Source organism: Thalassophryne amazonica, chromosome 15 (assembly GCF_902500255.1).
Source record: "Thalassophryne amazonica chromosome 15, fThaAma1.1, whole genome shotgun sequence".
Lineage (NCBI taxonomy): Eukaryota > Metazoa > Chordata > Actinopteri > Batrachoidiformes > Batrachoididae > Thalassophryne > Thalassophryne amazonica.
In genome coordinates this window covers 74,546,008-74,566,734 of record NC_047117.1, presented here as the reverse complement: position 1 = coordinate 74,566,734, position 20,727 = coordinate 74,546,008, and the positions used below count along the sequence as shown (strand labels likewise).

The following is a 20,727-nucleotide window of genomic DNA, read 5'->3' as shown; positions in this document are numbered from 1 at the left end:
AACACAACTGTGTCCCATCCTGCCAACATCCAATTTAATACGTCAATTTAGAAGAGAAGCACTGAAAAGATCACGATTTCAGAAGATTGATCTGAAACGTGAGCAAAGTGATACAGAAATGCTACATAATATAAACTCATACACTGAAGTGTCAATGTCAAATCTCTGCCACTCTCTGCTTGATTTGTCCTCGGCTACATGTTTGAAATAGGCTAAAGGACAAGTTCTTTTCTACTCAGAAAACCAACCAAAGGAGGTGGTCACAGTTTGGATTAAACTGAACCATGGTCCGGTTTATTTGTAGAGTGAAAACAATTGCAGGAAACTGAGGCAGGTTACTATCACCTATTTAACAGGCGAAGAAAAGAAATCGACTATAATTTACTTAATTGAAAGGTAGAGAATTTTTGGATATTGCAGTGTTCTATTAAAAATGGAAGCTTTAGTGCTATTGGTTTCCTAAAAAGTTAATGCTTTATATGACATTACAGAGAAATTCCTCTCTGTAATGTCACACAAATCATTCATGTTTACCCAATTAAAACCTGGTGACTCTCTGCACTTCAACATTCCATCTCTCGCTGCATGTCTTTTGTCCTGGTTAAAGGTAAAACAACACCCGTTTTGTCCTCGTCACTGTGGCAGGAAGTAAAAGTCAGAAAACGTTTAACTTTTGACATCTAATGCTATCACATACTGTTGATACAAATACAATAATGGTGGGGGAAAAGGCTCATTTTCCCCCCTCCATTCAAAAGGAACTATCCACCAAATTGACAAACCAATGCCAGACATGTGCATCAACAACCCAAACAATATCAGGAGCTGCAGTGTGCACAGATGATCTTATTAGGTCATAATAATCAGACCAAAATTATAACATGAACCCTGGTTCCTGGAAGGACGCCTTCTTCAACCATTTACTGCCCTGCATGTTTTCATGTCTACCTGTGCAGCTCACACATGATTATTAAACTCTGGTATTTCCTAGCTCCTTAATGGCTGAGCACGCCTAATAGAGTTAATTAGCTGTGGGTGGAGCAGAGGAGAAGCAGGGCAGGTGCACACCAGGAGCACATCTGGCCAGCCCCAAGTTAGGCAATCCATTAATTATAGTGCGAGTTCCAAAAGCGGACCTTTGTTGCTGAAGTCATCTATCATGACGATCTCAGCCAGGTATCTTCTCGGTGTCCTCTTGATGACGCTGTGGACGGTTCTCATCAGTGTAGACCAACCTTCATTGTGGAAGACTATCACCACACTTGAAGTCATTAATCTTTCATCATAATGCCAGTACTTACACCTGGAGAAAGTTGAAAAAGAAACAGTATAATGCTTGTGTCTGTGTGAACAACTGCCCCGGGTACAACTCATTTAGCTAGTACAGCTAATTTACACATTCTTTTACAGTTTAAAATACAATATATCTGTCTTGTACAAAGTGAGTTATGAGACAGTTTCTCAGCCACACTGCCTCAAAATTTCGTTAAGTTCTGTATTTTCGGGAATATAAGCCACATTTACCACTTCATGCAAGAAGAAGCTAAATTAATTTAATTGCCACATTATTTATTTATAAGGCACACGTGTTAAGGAGCGCAGCTAACAAGTTAATTAATGTCATGATACAGGCACAAAATGTGAACAGACTGCTATTATTTATAACACAAACGCTGCTTTAGCAATGGAAGGTTAAAAGCTGATTGTTTTTGTTACATGCGCAAACTGCAAGTAAACTGCTTCTTTCAGCCACTGAACAGATGTGAGGTTAACGCACAATGTAATTTAAATGCTCTTTAAAAGAGCTGTCCTCGTACTTTCAAATAAGGCTTCTTCAAAATAGAAAAAATCATCATTAGAATTCTAATAAAAATAAGACCCTCCTTATTAAAAAGTGTGGTCTTCCATTATCTTATTCTGGTTGTTCCTGTTATTTGACATCCACATCCTGCTTAAGAACATAGCCTCTGCCAAAGTGTTAGCCAAAGTCAAATCCATATCTTTAGGACAAAGACTGTTAGGCTCGGGTGAAAAGCAGGGCTGAGCCTGCGCTGCAGCTGGAGGAGCACTCACCCCATCACCCTGTCCCCTCCTGCCGCCGGAAGGCACAGGCCAGCGGGCGCGCCTCACAGGTGGCTTCTCCCTCTGGATGCACACCGGCCTCTTCTCGCAGATTTTCCCAGCTATCTGCCAAGACCCCCATTTTAGGATCGGGTGACAGAGTGGGCTTTATTTAAGTCTCTTTCCAGAGTGAAGTCAGCTGTTTGGGAATTTTCCTCTTCCTTATTTAATAATTAAGGGTGGATTATACTTTCTATTAGGAATATTCCCCAAAGTGACAGAGCGGTCCAACGCAAACTTATGGTAAGTTCTGTTTTAAAATCAGCTCACAGTGACATTTGTCTGTTTACATTGTTACCGTGCTATAGAAATGAAGGTCTGTCCCTGTGCACCGTTTCCACAGTCGTTTGTGTCATTCAACAGCACTCTTTGCCGTTTAATACGGGCATTTATTCATATTTATTTGCTTGAAATAAGCATGACTGCGAACTGTATTTTATGTGGAGCCTGACATGAGGAAAACCTCAAATTAGTGACACAATCAGGAAAGCTTGTATAACGAACACTTTAAGTGTGACTCGACTGTTTACAACACATGCTGAAAGTAATTGAGCCCTGTTAAGAAGCTTCCACCTCTCTCAGTTCTTTTTTTTTTTTTTGTTTTTTTGTTTTTTACAAAAAAGGCAGTGCAATCACACGTTTTTCATATAAACTGTAATAAAGATTTGTGGTCGTGAATTGTGATTCCCCCCCCACAGTATATAAGTGGCACTGGACTATAAGTCGCACGACCTTTCAAACTAGCAAAAAAAAAGAAAACGCAACTTACACTCCAGAAAATACAGTACGTCTCAAAACTTGTTGTGGATCCTGGACAGTCACTGGTCAACTAATCCTTTGGTCAGGTGGAAAGAGGATTTGGCTTTCATGAGGATGATTACTGGTCAAACAAAATAATCCTACAGGAAAGCCCTATCAACAACCCATTACCCGTTTCACTGAGTTAAAGCTACACATCTCGTAAGGAGACTGCTGCATTTTTCTGTTCATATGGTCTAAAGCAGCTTTACAAAGACCAATGGATTTTTTTTCAGTTGAAAGTTCAAGTTTGTGCTTGAAGAAAGAAATGATCAGCGGCTCTAGTTAAATTGATTTAGGGGCCAATGAAAAGAAAAATGAACAAATAATGGACAAAAAAGGTCATCCCCGAAAGAACGAGATCGCGAGTACAGGCGGCCGAGATGAGTTTCCTCCGCAGGGTGGCTGGGCGCTCCCTTAGAGATAGGGTGAGGAGCTCGTTCACTCAGGAGGACCTCGGAGTCGAGCCGTTGCTCCTCCACGTCGAAAGGAGCCAGTTGAGGTGGCTCGGGCATCTTTTCCGGATGCCCCCTGGACGCCTCGCTGGAGAGGTGTTCTGGGCATGTCCCATCAGGAGGAGGCCCCGGGAAAGACCTAGGACACGCTGGAGGGACGTCTCTCGGCTGGTTTGGGAACGCCTTGGGGTTCCCCCGGAGGAGCTGGGGGAGGTGTGTGTGGATCGGGAGGTCTGGGCGGCTTTGCTTGAGCTGCTGCCCCCGCGACCCGACTCCGGATAAAGCGAAAGAAAATGGATGGATGGATGGATAATGGACAAAAAAGGGTCGTTGAGGTGTCTGGTGCACTTACAGGTAGTGAAAGCAACAGTGATAGAAATGCAAAGTTGTACTACTCACTCATCATGGCGGATATCACTGATTGTTCTATCCAGTGAAATCATATCACTGGCTACCATGTTGAAGCCAAACTCTTTGATGGAAGACTGGACAGCGTCTTTGTACTCTGCACCCAGTATAAAAGGCTTTGATCCCTCTCCAGGACCCCCAGGGACTCCCGGAGGTTCAGGCTCCTTGAGCTCAAAATTTCCCAGAAGGCCTTTCTTCAGTGTGGGGCTGTTGTAAGCATGAATATGGGGTTTAAATGTCACATACTGCTTCTCTATCACCTGGTTCTGCTCAGGTTGCTGGTTAGGAAATTGGGGAGGGTTGGCTCCTCCTTGGAAAAACAAGCAGAGAGTAATAACAACAGCTGGAGACAACACTACATTGTTCTAGTCATAACAAATACTGAAGTCCTTCCACCTTCTTTTTTTTTTTTAAATTAAAAAAAAAATGTTGGCGCATCCTACCATGTTTGAGTCTGATAGAGTCAAGGTCAACCTCCAACCCCTCCACACGAGGCCACGGCACCACAGGCTTAAACTGCTCTGCCAAGTTTGGTTTGGGTTGAAAATGGTCTTCCTTCAGATACAGAAGGAGCGTATTATTATATCAAGCATTAATAACATTTGTAATACTGTACAAACATTTGTAGGCACTTGTGATGGTGGTGGTAAAGGAAATGCTGTCCAAGCGGGAGTTTAAAAAATAATTCTGATTTCTAGTTATCAAAGAACCACAAAAGTATACTCAACAAAAATATAAATGCAACACTTTTGGTTTTGCTCCCATTTTGTATGAGATGAACTCAAAGATCTAAAACTTTTTCCACATACACAATATCACCATTTCCCTCAAATATTGTTCACAAACCAGTCTAAATCTGTGATAGTGAGCACTTCTCCTTTGCTGAGATAATCCATCCCACCTCACAGGTGGGCCATATCAAGATGCTGATTAGACACCATGATTAGTGCAGAGGTGTGCCTTAGACTGCCCACAATAAAAGGCCACTCTGAAAGGTGCAGTTTTATCACACAGCACAATGCCACAGATGTCGCAAGATTTGAGGGAGCGTGCAATTGGCATGCTGACAGCAGGAATGTCAACCAGAGCTGTTCCTCGTGTATTGAATGTTCATTTCTCTACCATAAGCCGTCTCCAAAGGCGTTTTAGAGAATTTGGCAGTACATCCAACCAGCTTCACAACCGCAGACCATGTGTAACCTCACCAGCCCAGGACCTCCACATCCAGCATGTTCACCTCCAAGATCGTCTGAGACCAGCCACTCGGACAGCTGCTGAAACAATCGGTTTGCATAACCAAAGAATTTCTGCACAAACTGTCATAAACCATCTCAGGGAAGCTCATCTGCATGCTCGTCGTCCTCATTGGGGTCTCGACCTGACTCCAGTTCATCGTCGTAACCGACCCTGAGTGGGCAAATGCTCACATTCGCTGGCGTTTGGCACGTTGGAAAGGTGTTCCCTTCATGGATGAATCCCGGTTCACACTGTCCAGGGCAGATGGCAGACAGCGTGTGTGGTGTCGTGTGGGTGAGCGGTTTTCTGATGTCAATGTTGTGGATCGAGTGGCCCATGGTGGCGGTGGGGTTATGGTATGGGCAGGCGTCTGTTATGGACGAAGAACACAGGTGCATTTTATTGATGGCATTTTGAATGCACAGAGATACCGTGACGAGATCCTGAGGCCCATTGTTGTGCCATACATCCAAGAACATCACCTCATGTTGCAGCAGGATAATGCATGGCCCCATGTTGCAAGGATCTGTACACAATTCTTTGAAGCTGAAAATGTCCCAGTTCTTGCATGGCCGGCATACTCACCGGACATGTCACCCATTGAGCATGTTCGGGATGCTCTGGACCGGCGTATACGACAGCGTGTACCAGTTCCTGCCAATATCCAGCAACTGCGCACAACCATTGAAGAGGAGTGGACCAACATTCCACAGGCCACAATTGACAACCTGATCAACTCTATGCGAAGGAGATGTGTTGCACTGCATGAGGCAAATGGTGGTCACACCAGATACTGACTGGTATCCCCCCAAATAAAACAAAACTGCACCTTTCAGAGTGGCCTTTTATTGTGGACAGTCTAAGGCACACCTGTGCACTAATCATGGTGTCTAATCAGCATCTTGATATGGCACACCTGTGAGGTGGGATGGATTATCTCAGCAAAGGAGAAGTGCTCACTATCACAGATTTAGACTGGTTTGTGAACAATATCTGAGGGAAATGGTGATATTGTGTATGTGGAAAAAGTTTTAGATCTTTGAGTTCATCTCATACAAAATGGGAGCAAAACCAAAAGTGTTGCATTTATATTTTTGTTGAGTGTATATATTATGCAAATAATAAATGTTTGAGTGCAATGGTAAGAATATAACATGAGCTGAAAGACAGAACATACCATTCAGTGAGGTGTATGTGCCATCTTTCAACGAATGAAAATATTCTTTCCATTGCGTGAATGATTTTTTTTTTATGTGGCACTAAATAGATTAGTGTGATTAGAGACACTCTGGCTGGGAAGCAGTTTGCTGACACTGGTGAGTTAGGCAAAACCCTCAGAAGAGCAGGTTGTTTTCTTCAGTCAAACGTATCCAACCCATTATCTGACAGTGCTTTATTATTCACTACAGATGTTTCTGCGAACACTACAGCTGCTAGATTTAGCCTCCTTGTGTCATGGAAGCATTTTTATAAAAAGCTAATGGAGCTGTGCAATAAAGCGAAACATATGTAACAAAAATGTACAGTAAATACTACAAAAACACTATCAATAACATTGATTATTTGACCCATTGCAACATCACATACCCTGCATTTTTGCTGAGTATGTATTTTTGTAGGTGGCATACAATCATCCAATCAAATGATAATGATCTATTTAGCAGAGGTAGTTAGAACCAGCTAACATTTAATAAGAGACAGCAATACAGGTTTGTAATGGCAAATTTCATCCAAATAGTGCTACGGGCACTGTAGCTCACCTTTATGATACAATACATCACAGTTCCAGTTAGAAATGTGGGCATGGCTAAACACCAAAGGTTGTATCAAAGCCAAAGTAAAAATAAATAAATAAATAAATAAATAAATAAATAACTTAAAAACCTATCAGATTTATTTTGGAGCTACTAGCTACCCTTGTACCAAATTTCTTTTTAACATCTTTAAAAAGTGTAAACCAATGGCTCTAGGTGCCATTTTCAATATGGCCACCATGGCAGCCATGTTTGACTTCAGATAGGAATAGGGATGGGTACTGATAAGATTTTAATCGACAGATACCATTATCGATTCTGCTTATCGATCCGATTCCTTATCAATACCTCCTGTGAATTTTCTGTGTACTACAAGTAGGCCTTACACGTTTTCTATGTCAACAACATTATGAGTCTTAAAGTAAATAAATATGAAATTGGTCACTGGAACCTTGATCTCTGGACATAAATAGAAAAAAAAAGAAGTGTAGTTTTTGTCAAAAGCATTTCCTTTCAGACATTAATGGCATGAATGTCTCTCCATACTGAGCTGAACTCAGACGGCTGCTGCAGTCTGCAGGTCTGCAGCCATACAGTCTTGGGCTGCTGCACATCAGCGCAGGATGTCTCAGTTTGGGAGGAAAAAAAACCAAAACATTGTGCTTGATTGCAGTTTATTGTTGGTATTACGTTTGGAAAGAGGTGTCATTTGATTTAAAGGGCGATTCAATTTGAAGTTATTAATTCCGACTGGACTCTAGACTCAGTCGAGAGCAGCGCAGCGTTTGGAGCCACGGAACAGAGGACGATTCTCGTTTCTTTCTCGCAACAAGACAAGAGTCCCAGTTAGTCAAATTAATCTGCACAAAAGTGACTCACGATTTACATATTTTAATGGCTTTGAGAGGGGTTAAGAAGCGGAGCTGCCGCTTCTGAAGAGGAGCGAAGCAATGAACCAACAAAGCAGCAGATCAAAGCACTGCTTCGGTGGTTCAAGGATCAAAGCAAAGCCGCACTGCAGAAACGGTTGATTAAAGACCCGCTGCAGGGTGTGTAATCAAAGTAGAGAAATGATAATTTTTCCGACAAACGCCCTCAAAAACAACGGCTGCTCTGAAAGACCGATAAGAGAATCGTTAAGCAAAAAGGCTATCGATATCAGTGGGTCAAATCATTTCTTAACAATACCCAAAAATAACCGGTTCTCGATACCCAACCCAAGCTATTAATGCAGCAGTGTGATCATGTACTTTTTAAATATAATGCAATGCTAAAATGCCCTCTGCCGCATTAGCATAAAAATAGGAAACAGAATGTGACTTTCAAGAGCCAATTTTTTAAGGATCAGGCTGGCTGCAATTCAAGCTGACTCAACGAAACATGGCTCAGAGATGGAACCTACCAAGAGACGAACTATCCCAAAATTTTTCAACCAAAAACCAAATTATGACCTTGCCAGGGGTCATCAAAGTTCAAGGCAAAAATATGCAAACAGTGATACTGCACTGAATTCCCATCTTTCAAGTGGTGTAACATTCAGCACCATCAACTCCCCAAGTCAGTTTAACTATCAAGTGATTAGGTTGGGGGATCAATGGTGCTGAATATAGGGGGCGCTCAAAGTCTGGTCATTTTGCGAAATTGGCTGTATTTAAAAAGGCCCATAACTCTCTGCGCCATCAAGACCCCAACCAAATTTCAATGCTATCAACAAATATAGGCCCTACTCTATCAAATGCAACTGAAAAAACACTGGTGTCTTGATGGCAGTGGCCACCAGGGGGCTCCAAATTACTTGACTTGTCCAATTTTGAGGAAGTTTAGTGCAACCTGGTGGCCTGCACCACCAGCATTTTTCAACTAAATTTGCAGTAGTGGATAAACTAACATCTCTACTTTATATAACAGTTTGCAGAATTCTGGGGACTCCTCTTATACTGGTTTGATACCCCTTTTTAATCAGGTCATTGAACACATGCTGGCTAACCCAATTGTATGAATTACCACATGAATGCATGCATGATCTGATGATATTTTCTTCTGATTCTCCTTCCCTTTTGTACAATCAATCCAATACACGTGTATTGGTATAATTTGCTATGTCAATAAGCTTGTGAACATGTCCTGTTCTATAGAACATAAGACTTTTCCTGAAGTTATTTTTCCCATACCTAAATCCTCAAGTCTGCCAAGGCAAAAGCCAATTTGAGGCATATCCAGGTAAGTCAAGCATGAACTCTTGTACCGCAGATGATGGAGATTGAGAGACAAATGTCTGACTAATGACCTGATTTTAAAGGAATATCAAATCAATGACCAGAGGAAAATCCAGTGGGATTGAAATGTTGTCACATTAAAGGAAGTAAAGGAGTAACTTTGCAGGGTTTTTTTTTTTATTGTTTCATTGTTGAAATTTCTGAAAATGTATTTTCAAAAAAAAAAAGAAAAAAAAAACGTACATAACTATTCCCTTTGCTCAATACTTCATTGATGCACCTTTGGCAGCACTTTCAGTCTCAAGCTTCATAGTCACATCTGTCTGAGGTCAGTCACTGGACATTCGTATGCATCCATTTCACCTTTGTCCGTCCATTTTTTTTAAACGCACACTGACTACATTCGCTGGAGGAGGTACAACAGATGTTTTTTATAGCCATTTCCTGCTACATAATCGTATTTGCAAATATTGACTCAGTGTTCAGTGTGACAAATCCTGTATACACACTGACATCCCACAAGTCCTTATTTTCATTTGCTCCTATTATATTTCATTAAGCCTCATGAACCTTCACATGACCTGTGCCCTTTAAACATAAGTCTACACTGTCCCAAAGGTCACGTAGAGGACAACTGGTTCAAAGGCATTTTCATATTGTATTTCACTGTTACGGATTAATCCGTTTCTGTTGATGGTTTCTTTTCTTTTGAAATCCAGGTTTAAGACATCTTTTCACCACACTTAACAATAATTTACAGACCATTCCTATGAATACATTTTTCTAGGCATTTACACACCACACACTCCCCAAAATTTGCAAAAGATCCTGACTGAACCTCAGGGGAAGGATGTGTGATCATGAAACATGATAGAAGGCCCACATTTTTTTTTCTATTTTTCCTCCAAGACTTCCCTCTTTTTTTCTCCAAATGTAGGTGACACGTCAAGAAACGTACCAACATTTACCAAGACAGAGGAAAGTCTCTTCACCCGCTCCCTTGTCAGCACTCGGGATCGCCACAGTGGATCCAAGGTGGATCTGCATGTTGATTTGACAAGTTTTACACCAGATTCCCTTCCCGATGCAAATTCATATTACATGGAGAATGGGCGAAGGGTGGGTTTTGAACTAGGAACCTTCCACACCAAAAAGAGCGAACTTAACTTCTTGGCCACCATCTCTGCTACATTTTGCCAAGACCATACTATATCATGTTTATGTACCATGAAATGGAAATTTTCAGTCTTCTAGGTTGAAGATTATTTGTTTTTGTTGGAAATTTTACCTTGGAAATTTTTTACAAGGTAAAATTTTTGGAACTGGAAAACTAGTGTGGCATAGGTTTGCACTCTATGAGCACAGTGCTCTAGTTTTAGTTTGGTTTGCTTGGCAATGTTTCCCCTCGCCTGATTTATGAGGCCAATGTGGGGGAGAGGAGTGAGAGGACGCAGTAATCAAGAGAACACAAGTGCTGTGCACCAAAACCCCGTTAAGACTGTTCGTTTGATTTTTGCATAATTATGGCAGACTGTGCACTGGAAGGCTATACAATCCACTCACTGTCCAGACTGGTTTTAAAGCATGACAGATCTGCCACAGCAAACAAACAGGTTATGTGTGAGCATGTGTAAAGTAGCTCTTCTCCACCCTCAGTCAAACTGACTTCAAAGCAAGAGCAACAGTCATCCAAGCTGGACTTTAAACCAGCACAAATGCACTAGTAGCCTTCAACATTGTTTGTCTGAGGGTACAGATCCCCAAATTTAAAGCCTTCAGACAGAGGAATACGACTAGTGTAAACTGATGTCCTTAACTGACAGCAATAACAATCAGTAGAGATATTACTTTTGGATTCTTTAACATCAGATCACTGTCCACAAATTACCTGTAACTGTTGTTAATTGTAATTCCAGTAGTCATCTTTGCATTGGATTTGGAAGTCCTGCTAAATATTCTAATGTGTGTGAGTGTTTGTGCTTTAAATCCACGTTTCCATTGAGTATAGCTTCAATTTGCTACTTCAAGATTGTGCAGTTTTGCATTCATGCTCTATCACACATTATATAACGCCTAAATAGATCCTTGTCATTTGATCAGTGGTTTGTATGTCATGTAATATGGGCCATTCGTACCATTTCCCCATTCTGTTCCATTTACAGTGCAATTTTGGTGCTATACATTTTGTGCTATGCACACCGCAACCACCACGCACTCACACGAGCCACGATGGCGCTTATCTTAAAACAAACACGGCAGGGTTTGTTTTGGTGACAGACGATTTAAACGAGCTCAATAATGGTCCAGTATGGCGTAAGTTGTCTGGAGACATTTGCCATATTCACTGGGATGTCTCTGTAGCTAAAATACAGGTGCTGTCGGATGAAGAGGTCGACAAATTTCTGTCACAACTTTTCACTGGCCTGAGGAAAGCATCCTCAAGCCAGCATGGCAATCGGGCTTGATGAATGGAACAGTCCATATTTCACCTTATGAAATATTCTTACCATTGCACTCACAAAATGCATTAGATTGTAAGGCTAGTGAGGCCTAGTTTGTAAGGTTTTTAAATTAGAAATGATTGTTCTTTCCTCTGAGAATACTGATGGAGAAGTATAGACCAGAAGGAGTTACACTGCGTGTTTGTGGCTTTAAATAATAGCTGTTGTCCATTCAGCTGCTCCTGGTTTTGTTTGGGGTCGCGACAGCGGATACAGCCAGATCCACATCGGGCTTACACAGAGCAGATCGGCTGCATGCATGGATTTTTTGTAATGTATTTAAAATTTATATGTACTCACAATGGACATACTAAACTCACACACGCTTTTAATGTATAGATATTCTGCATGTGAATGAGGTTTGTTCAAATATTTTCAAGCTGTGTAACAATTCATTTAATTTTGCTGAGTTTTATCATCATACCAAAGATATCCTCACGTTTATACGTCTTAATGCAGTTCAGGTTATATGACTGGTTGATTTCACTGTCCAAATAAAAACCTTTGAAGCACCCAAATCCCCATGATTTTGTACAATTATTTTCATAACAGTCCCTAGTTGCACAAGCATTTCACAAGGGCATCCGGCGTAAAACCTGTGCCAAATCAACATGCAGATCCACCTTGGATTTGCTGTGGCGACCCCGAGTGCAAACAAGGGAGCAGCCGAAGGGACTTACTTTACATAGAGTATTTTATGATGGCACAATCACATTATAACAAGTATATTACACTGGTCAACACGATTTTTCTTGCATGGAGTTTTTCAATGGATTTTGGGGTGGTGAATCCAAATCTTAAGAATGCATTTCCAAAACCACTTTTACACTTGCACCCTTTTTGAGCATTATTGACCACAGTATACAAATACTAAATAAGTAAAATATATTGAAGAAATACAATCTGGAGCATTATGCTCATCAAGGTTTGTTAAAATGGTTTGTTATGTGGAAATTGGATTTGGAGACAATGTGTGGTTTTCCCTCTCACTGGATATTTGGGATGATTTGGGTGCTAAACGTGTTTTGAAGCACCTTACTGCCTCATTTAAGCTCTCTCTTGATGTTCACAATAATACTCTAACTGAATCAATTAAGGGGCTCCATGTCCTATTTTCCACCCGTTGATTCCAGTACCTGTTTTCGGCCATGTTATTGGTTATCCTTGGGGTTCCCTGTCTTATAGCCTTTCTTATTTGTCTCATGTCTCTTTTTGCCCACCGTCCGGTGTCCCCATTTCCCGCCCAGTGTTGGTCTGCCACTTGTGGCTTTGTGTGTCCATCTGGGACATCCACATGGGGGGGGGACCTGATTAAAAGGGGTATCAAACCAGTATAATAGGAGTCCCCAAAATACTGCAAACTGTTATATAAAGTAGAGATGTTAGTTTATCCACTCCTGCAAATTCTGTTAAAAAGGCTGATGGTGCGGGCCACCAGGTGGCGCTAAACTTCCCCAAAATTGGGCAAGTTGAAAATCTTGGCGCCCCCTGGTGGCCACTGCCACCAAGACCCCAATGTTTTTTGAGTTGCATTTGATAGAGTAGGGCCTATATTTGTTGATAACATTGAAATCTGGTTGGGGTGTTAATGGCGCAGAGGGTTATGGGCCTTTAAATACAGCCAATTTTGCAAAATGACCAGACTTTGAGGCCCCCTATATTCAGCGCCATCGATCCCCCAAGCTAATATGAAAGAGTTTTCCTCCATAAGTCATTTGATAGTTAAACTGGCTTGGGGACTTGATGGCGCTGAATGTTACACCACTTGAAAGAAGGGAATTTAATGACATTATCAGTTTTGCTTATTTCTGCCTTGAACTTTGATGACCCCTGGCAAGGTCACAGTTTGGTTTTCGGTCAAAAAATTTGTGAAAGTTCGTTTCTTGGTAGGTTCCACCTCTGAGCCATGTTTCGTTGAAATCTGAGTCGGCTTGAATCACAGCCTGCCTGATCCTGAAAAAAATTGGCTCTTAAGGTGGCAATCTTGAAGCTGAACGTTCATGGTCTGTCCTTGTGGTGTGCCAGGGCCCACCATGTCTTCAGCTGGGTAGCAAGGTCGATGTGCTCAATGTGCCAACTTCAGAGAAATTGCTGGAACATGTAAGTGTTGTAAAGAATGTACAGCTAACATGTGACAGTTGCGGCGGTGGGTTGCAACAGAATCATTCGTTTGCGTTCGTGTGTGGTTTTCAGTGCCCACTACCGTATTTTATTTTACCATCTTATTGTGTGTTTTTAACTGTTTGTTTTGTGTGTTTCTCCAATTTTAAAGAAAATTGACAATTTGCAAGGTTGGGTAGGATTACTTTGAAAGAATACATTTGTATTACTTGTAATCTGATTACTTTTGGATTACATTTCAAAGTAATCCTACCCAACCCTGCCAATTTGTTTATACCAATTACTGAACTACTAAAATTAAAAGTGCTGCATGAATCCCATTAATTGTGTCCTGAGTGGCAACAAACTTTCCGGTCTACATAAAATTAATAATTGCTTTCAAATTCAGAGTGGTGTGAATGATATCTTTATGTGGATTAAGCTTGGTGTGGTTGGCTTTAGAGGCTAATTATGCGTATTTGCTCAGCTCCACCTTATTTTGAAACACAATGACGTACAAAGACGCAACACATGCAGGAAGCACCTGGGAATGTCACTTTAAAAGGTAAGAAGAAAAAAAAAAGTGTTTTTAATTGTGTGTGTGTGTGTGTGTGTCTCCCAAATTGGTAATTTGTTAACATCAATTATTGAACTAATAAAATTAAAATGCTGCATGAATTCCATTAATTGTATCCTGTGTGGCAACAAACTTCCCGGGCTACAAAAAATTAATCATTTCTGTAAAAATCGTAGTGGTGTTAATGATATTATGTGGATTAAGCTTGTCACGGTTGACTATGACAGGCTAATCTTTACTTATTTGCTCGCTCGGCTCCGCCTTATTGTGAAACACAGTGACGTAAAGAGACACAGTAACACATGCAGGAAGCACCTGGTAATGTCACTTTATAAAAGGTAAAAAACAGTGTTTTTACTGTTTGTGTGTTACTTTGCTGTGGGTGGTGGGGGAGGCCAGTTTATCGTCAGCTGCTATCTTTGATTAACACCCCCCCCCCTTCTCTTTCATAATTAAGCTTCACTTTCACTCACCCGTCTTCCAAAAGGAACGTCATCACTGACTTTCGGCGACAGAGAAGACCAGAGCACAAGTAAACCAAGAAATGTCCCGATTACAATCAAACTCCGCAGAATAAATCCAACTCTCAGCCTCATCCTGGACGCCGCTGCCGAGGAGCGAAGCTAACCGCCAAGCTAATTCAGCTAGCTGCTGCTAACCTGCTCCGACCTTCGGGCAGGATGGCAGACTGCTATTAACACGTTAACGTGACTGATGATAGACAGCTTAATTAACGAGCTCGACTCCAACACGAACCTCCTGCTGCAACGACACGCTGTAACCAGCAGGAACCGCAGCTCGTCCTGCTTCTTCTTCTTGGACATTTTCCCCCTGGTTACTGCTGCTAACAACCAGCGCTTTGGTGCCACCTTCTGCTCCGGAGTGTGAACCACTACTATTACAGTATTCTTATGATTATCATCATCATTCACTTTCTATGTTGCTTACTCCAGTTAAGAGTCACAGGGGAGCTGGAGCCTATTCCAGCAGGCAGGGTACACCGTATATATACAGTCTACACTCTGGACAGGACACCAGTCTGTCACAGCAGTGGCGGTTCTAGACAATTTGCTGAGGGGTCCTGGTTGGGGCCAGGGGTTTTATCAGAGGCGCACATTCAACCCGGGGCAAAAAAGACAAAGATCAGAAATCTTATTTGATTAATTTTTATTTTCATAAAACTAGTGATTAACTGTTGTAACCAAAGTGAATGGTTCAAAATATTACATTTCAGACATAAATATAAAAATTTGCGTCTGAAATGACTGTAAAATGTTTTTACATTTTACAGACTGTATTGACTTGAGAAAATAATCAGCAGATGAAATGATAATGAAAATAACTGTTAGGTGTAGCCTTGGTTCAGTTTCTCAGTCCAAAATTATACACATTATATACATACTGCCCTACTATTACAGCAACTCTATTCTGGGATTTTGGTGATTTGTGGCAAACTTATCAACAAATACAGGGGTGGGCAACTTGTTCCAGAAACGGCCAAGAGGGGGCAGGTTTTCTTTGCAGCCACTGAGTCCACCAGGTGATTTCACTGATTAACTGATTCCATCTGCTCAAAGTGATATAAATGAATATGAATATATATGAAGTGATATTAATGAATATGATGCACCAAGCTTGTGGCATCATATTCAAGAAGACTAAAGCTGTAATTGCCACCAAAGGTGCATCAACAATGTACTGAGCAAAGGGTGTAAATACTTATGGACATAAGTATTTATATGTACATATAAGTATTTATGTACAAATAAAAAAACCTTAGGGTTTTTATTTTTAATACATTTGCAAATAATTAAAAAACTTTTCATGTTGTCATTATGGGGTGTAGTGAGAGAATTTTGTGGGAAAAAAAATGAATTTACTCCATTTTTGAAGGCTGTAAGATAACAAAATGTTAAAAAAGTGAAGCACTGTGAATACCTTCTGGATGCACTGCATATATAAAGATGATGGAAAGGATCAGACTTTTGTTGTTGTTTAGGAAGCCAACAAATGAAACCTCTGTGTAAGGGTTTGGCCAAAATTTTGACCTTGTTGTGTGATCTTGGCATTTAACTGATTGTTCTCCAACTCAATCACTTTGTTCTTGGCAGACCCTCAAACATTCTATGTTTGATCAAAAATGCATAAAACTCTATATACATACACACACACACGGAAAAGTGGATTGTTATACAAATAATGAATGTTTATGCGTTCAATGGTACGAATATTTCATGAGGTGAAAGCTGGAACATACCGCATCATTCGAGGTAAAGCCAAGTTGAATGGCATGTTCCAGCTTTCACCGAATTAAATATTCATTCCATTGAAAGAATGTAAAAACATTCATTATTTGTTTTATATAATGGCTAAAATAGATTATCATTTGATATTTTCTTAATTTATAAACAACAGAAAAGGGACTTACATTTTGGTGTTCCACTGCTGCTGTCCAAATTGTGACATGTAGTCCAGTGATGCTGTGCACTGACTTCAGACTTACATTAAAAAAAAAAAAAAAAGACTGTGTAGTTCCTCAGTCCAACCAAAATCACGTCAGCTTTTCATCTGAACAGTTCTTCATGCATCCAGACGGCTTACAGTGGAGTGGATTTTGTGTGTGTGTTACAAGAATTAGCAGCGTCAGTTAGCTCGTTGTCCCCCACACGTGCGTGCGCACACACACAACCGGGTCGGTGCTTGTGCATGCCTGTACTACCAAAAAAAGACACTGATGTGTACATCCTCAGTGCAGTGAAAAAAAAATAAAAATCACGTCAGAAAATAGTCCAGCTTTTCATTCTTTCTTCCTGCCAACAGCCTCCACACAGCACAGTGGATTTGTTTTGTGTGTGTGTGTGTGTGTGTGTGTGTGTGTGTGTGTGTGTGTGTGTGTGTGTGTGTGTGTTACAAGAATTAGCAGTGTCAGTTAGCTCAATCAAATCATGTTTCAATAGAGTTGTTGTCCCCCGCGCGCGTATACTCAAAGAAAAGACTGTACATCCTCAGTGCAGCGGAAAAAAAAATCACGAGAAATGAGTCCAGCTTTTCATTCCAACTTTCTGCCAACAGCCTCCAGACAGTAAAGTGGATTTGTTTTGTGTGGGCGTTCATGCATGTGCATGCATAAGCACGTGTACGCACATGCATGGACGAGCACATGTGGGTGCACATACATGCGCATGCACGAGCACGCGTGTGTGCACGAGGGCATGCGTGCGCATGTGTGTGTGTGCACACATGTACAGAGTGCAATGGTACCAAACGTATGGAACCAAATTTGCACTCTGAATGCAATGCAACACAAATGGGATGAATTAATCCATGTGATATACAAAGCACCAATCAAAGGACAAGGATCTACTCAGCCGTTATATAAAAGCAAACACTAAACTCCTTCATGCTCACTGCTTCTACGCGGATAAATCAAAGACATGATAATCAGCTGGATAGCTCTCACATGACATGATTTATTAGTATTTATACACTGTATTCATGGAGGCATTTGAAGGCCAACACTTTCCACTGACATATCCAGAAATGACATGTGTAGAACCCACAAACAGTCAGGTTGAGGTGCAACACAATTAGACACTTAAAAGATAAAAATATTCAATGGCCCCATTTACATGACCATAATAATCCAATAAGTGGGAGTAATCAGATAACGGTAATAATCTTATCAGACATATACTCGTAAAAAAGCGATAATCAGAAAAACCTGGTTTACATGATTTCAGTCCATTAGTCAGATTTCTTCCAAAGTGAAGAAAGGAAAGGACCCACGGAGCAACAACATGGAGTGCAGCTCCATGTCTTGAAGAAAAAGCGAGGAGGTGTGGTGGAGTTGTTTGATGTCCTGGCACACAAACAGTGAGTTAATATGATGTCATGTGTTTACACCACAGCAAACTCCACTCAAATCTAGCATATATGTCTATAAACATCATAGATCACCAAGAAATTTGCTCTTTAGAATGCTGAAACAACGCACAAGAGACGTTGCATCCCTTGTGCATCCACAACAGACTGTGAAAGGACACCATCCTGTGTAAGAGGCCTGGCTGGATGCACATTTGGAGTAAGGACTGGTGGGATAGAGTGGTGCTCAAGGAATTCACCAATGTACGAACTTCAGTTATGTCTCGGAGAGCATTCATGGAACTGATGAAGGGTGTTATGAGCCCCAAGTAGACAACAGTGCGTCCCGCTGTACCTCCAGAAATGTGAGTGGCAATTGCTTTTACACACATGCAGATGTAAAAGAATGAAATAAATCAGATTCATGGTACACATATACTGAAGAAACTGGATTATTGGGAAGAAATTTAGATATGTTAATCCAATTTCACATAATCAGATAATGGTCGTTATCCAATAAAGCATATCACATTTTGCTGTTTACATGGCCATTTGAATTCAATTTATTTCATTTATACTGTACCATATCACAAGAAAGCTGCCTCAAGTTGCTTCACACGAGTAAGATCCAACCTTACCAACTCCTAGAGCAAGTAAACAGGCGACAGTGGCGGGCTGGTTGGATAATCAGATAACTCCAGTAATCAGATAATGATCGAGTTTCTGGGGAGCATGTAAACGGGGCCAATTTTACAGGCTTGAGAGGCGGCCAGGCCAAAACTAACACCCAGCAGCCCAATAATATAGTTTTAACGTTCTTGAAAAATAACGTAGATGAAATAACAAAAATAGAGGTAAATATCCATTAATCTGAAAATTATTTTGGTACATCCGTAGCACTGAGGCTATTCCAAAAGCCAGAGGAAATGATGAGCTACAGTTGTCTTTTATTTTCCTGTTTTGCTGCTTTGCACACAGTCAAGGAAATAAGTCCTATAATCTGATTCTGCTGGGTGCACCACTGCACATTGCTCTGTACGCTTGTTCAACCCTTCAGGATGTCTAATTATACACAGCCACATATTTGTTAAACCCTGTGTAAAAATTGTTGATTCATGAAGTTTTTCATTCAGGTTTTACCTTTCACGGAGCAGATTTCAAAATTTAAATTTCTGGATGAAATAGTAAAATAATTATTGCAAAAGGAATTTGTATCCACCTTTTACATTTTCATGTGTTTGAGGTTATATACTCAACAAAAATATAAACGCAACACTTTTGGTTTTGCTCCCATTTTGTATGAGATGAACTCAAAGATCTAAAACTTTTTCCACATACACAATATCACCATTTCCTTCAAATATTGTTCACAAACCAGTCTAAATCTGTGATAGTGAGCACTTCTCCTTTGCTGAGATAATCCATCCCACCTCACAGGTGTGCCATATCAAGATGCTGATTAGACACCATGATTAGTGCACAGGTGTGCCTTAGACTGCCCACAATAAAAGGCCACTCTGAAAGGTGCAGTTTTGTTTTATTGGGGGGGGGGATACCAGTCAGTATCTGGTGTGACCACCATTTGCCTCATGCAGTGCAACACATCCTTCGCATAAAGTTGAAGAGAACACCTCTCCAACATGCCAAACGCCAGCGAATGTAAGCATTTGCCCACTCAAGTCGGTTACGACGACGAACTGGAGTCAGGTCGAGACCCCGATGAGGACGACGAGCATGCAGATGAGCTTCCCTGAGACGGTTTCTGACAGTTTGTGCAGAAATTCTTTGGTTATGCAAACCGATTGTTTCAGCAGCTGTCTGAGTGGCTGGTCTCAGACGATCTTGGAGGTGAACATGCTGGATGTGGAGGTCCTGGGCTGGTGTGGTTACACGTGGTCTGCGGTTGTGAGGCTGGTTGGATGTACTGCCAAATTCTCTGAAACGCCTTTGGAGACGGCTTATGGTAGAGAAATGAACATTCAATACACGAGCAACAGCTCTGATTGACATTCCTGCTGTCAGCATGCCAATTGCACGCTGCCTCAAATCTTGCGACATCTGTGGCATTGTGCTGTGTGATAAAACTGCACCTTTCAGAGTGGCCTTTTATTGTGGGCAGTCTAAGGCACACCTGTGCACTAATCATGGTGTCTAATCAGCATCTTGATATGGCACACCTGTGAGGTGGGGGATTATCTCAGCAAAGGAGAAGTGCTCACTATCACAGATTTAGACTGGTTTGTGAACAATATTTGAGGGAAATGGTGATATTGTGTATGTGGAAAAAGTTTTAGATCTTTGAGTTCATCTCATACAAAATGGGAGCAAAACCAAAAGTGTTGCATTTATATTTTTGTTGAGTATAAATTGTATGAGTGTTTTCACTGACATTTTGCTGCAATAAAAAAAATCACTGATGTATGACACAGCATGCTTAAGACCTCCGTGACCTGTGCAGCGATTTACTGGCTGTGTTTTTTTTTATGTTTTTGCCCATTGTTTGTTTGTCTGTTTGTGAACAGCCTGGAACCCACATTTTTCATATATGGTTATGAAATAGACAAGAACTGATTCCATTTTCAAGGTCATAAGTCAAAGGTCAAAGTCAGGAAAAATCTTGGAAAATTGGAAAAATCCCTTTTATGAATTTTCAAAAATTCATAACTCTGTCAAAAAAGATCAAACTTTTTCAGCATTATG

The 20,727-nt window shown here is 40.9% G+C and overlaps 1 protein-coding gene across 3 annotated transcripts in view; it reads right to left on the bottom strand.

The window, feature by feature from the left end:
• The window catches only part of galnt7 (UDP-N-acetyl-alpha-D-galactosamine: polypeptide N-acetylgalactosaminyltransferase 7), a 40,535-nt gene extending 25,555 nt beyond the window's left edge, over window positions 1–14,980 (bottom strand). The window contains exons 1-4 of one of the 3 annotated variants that reach the window (XM_034187374.1): window positions 14,640–14,980; window positions 4,226–4,337; window positions 3,774–4,092; window positions 1,137–1,303 (exon numbers count right to left, since the gene is read on the bottom strand). In XM_034187374.1, the coding sequence (XP_034043265.1) occupies window positions 1,137–1,303; window positions 3,774–4,092; window positions 4,226–4,337; window positions 14,640–14,762 (721 nt within the window). In that variant the 5' untranslated portion in view covers window positions 14,763–14,980. The remainder of the gene's footprint in view (window positions 1–1,136; window positions 1,304–3,773; window positions 4,093–4,225; window positions 4,338–14,639) is intronic. The other 2 variants (XM_034187373.1, XM_034187372.1) reach the window with 2 other exon arrangements.
• Between the last annotated feature and the right edge of the window lie 5,747 nt (window positions 14,981–20,727).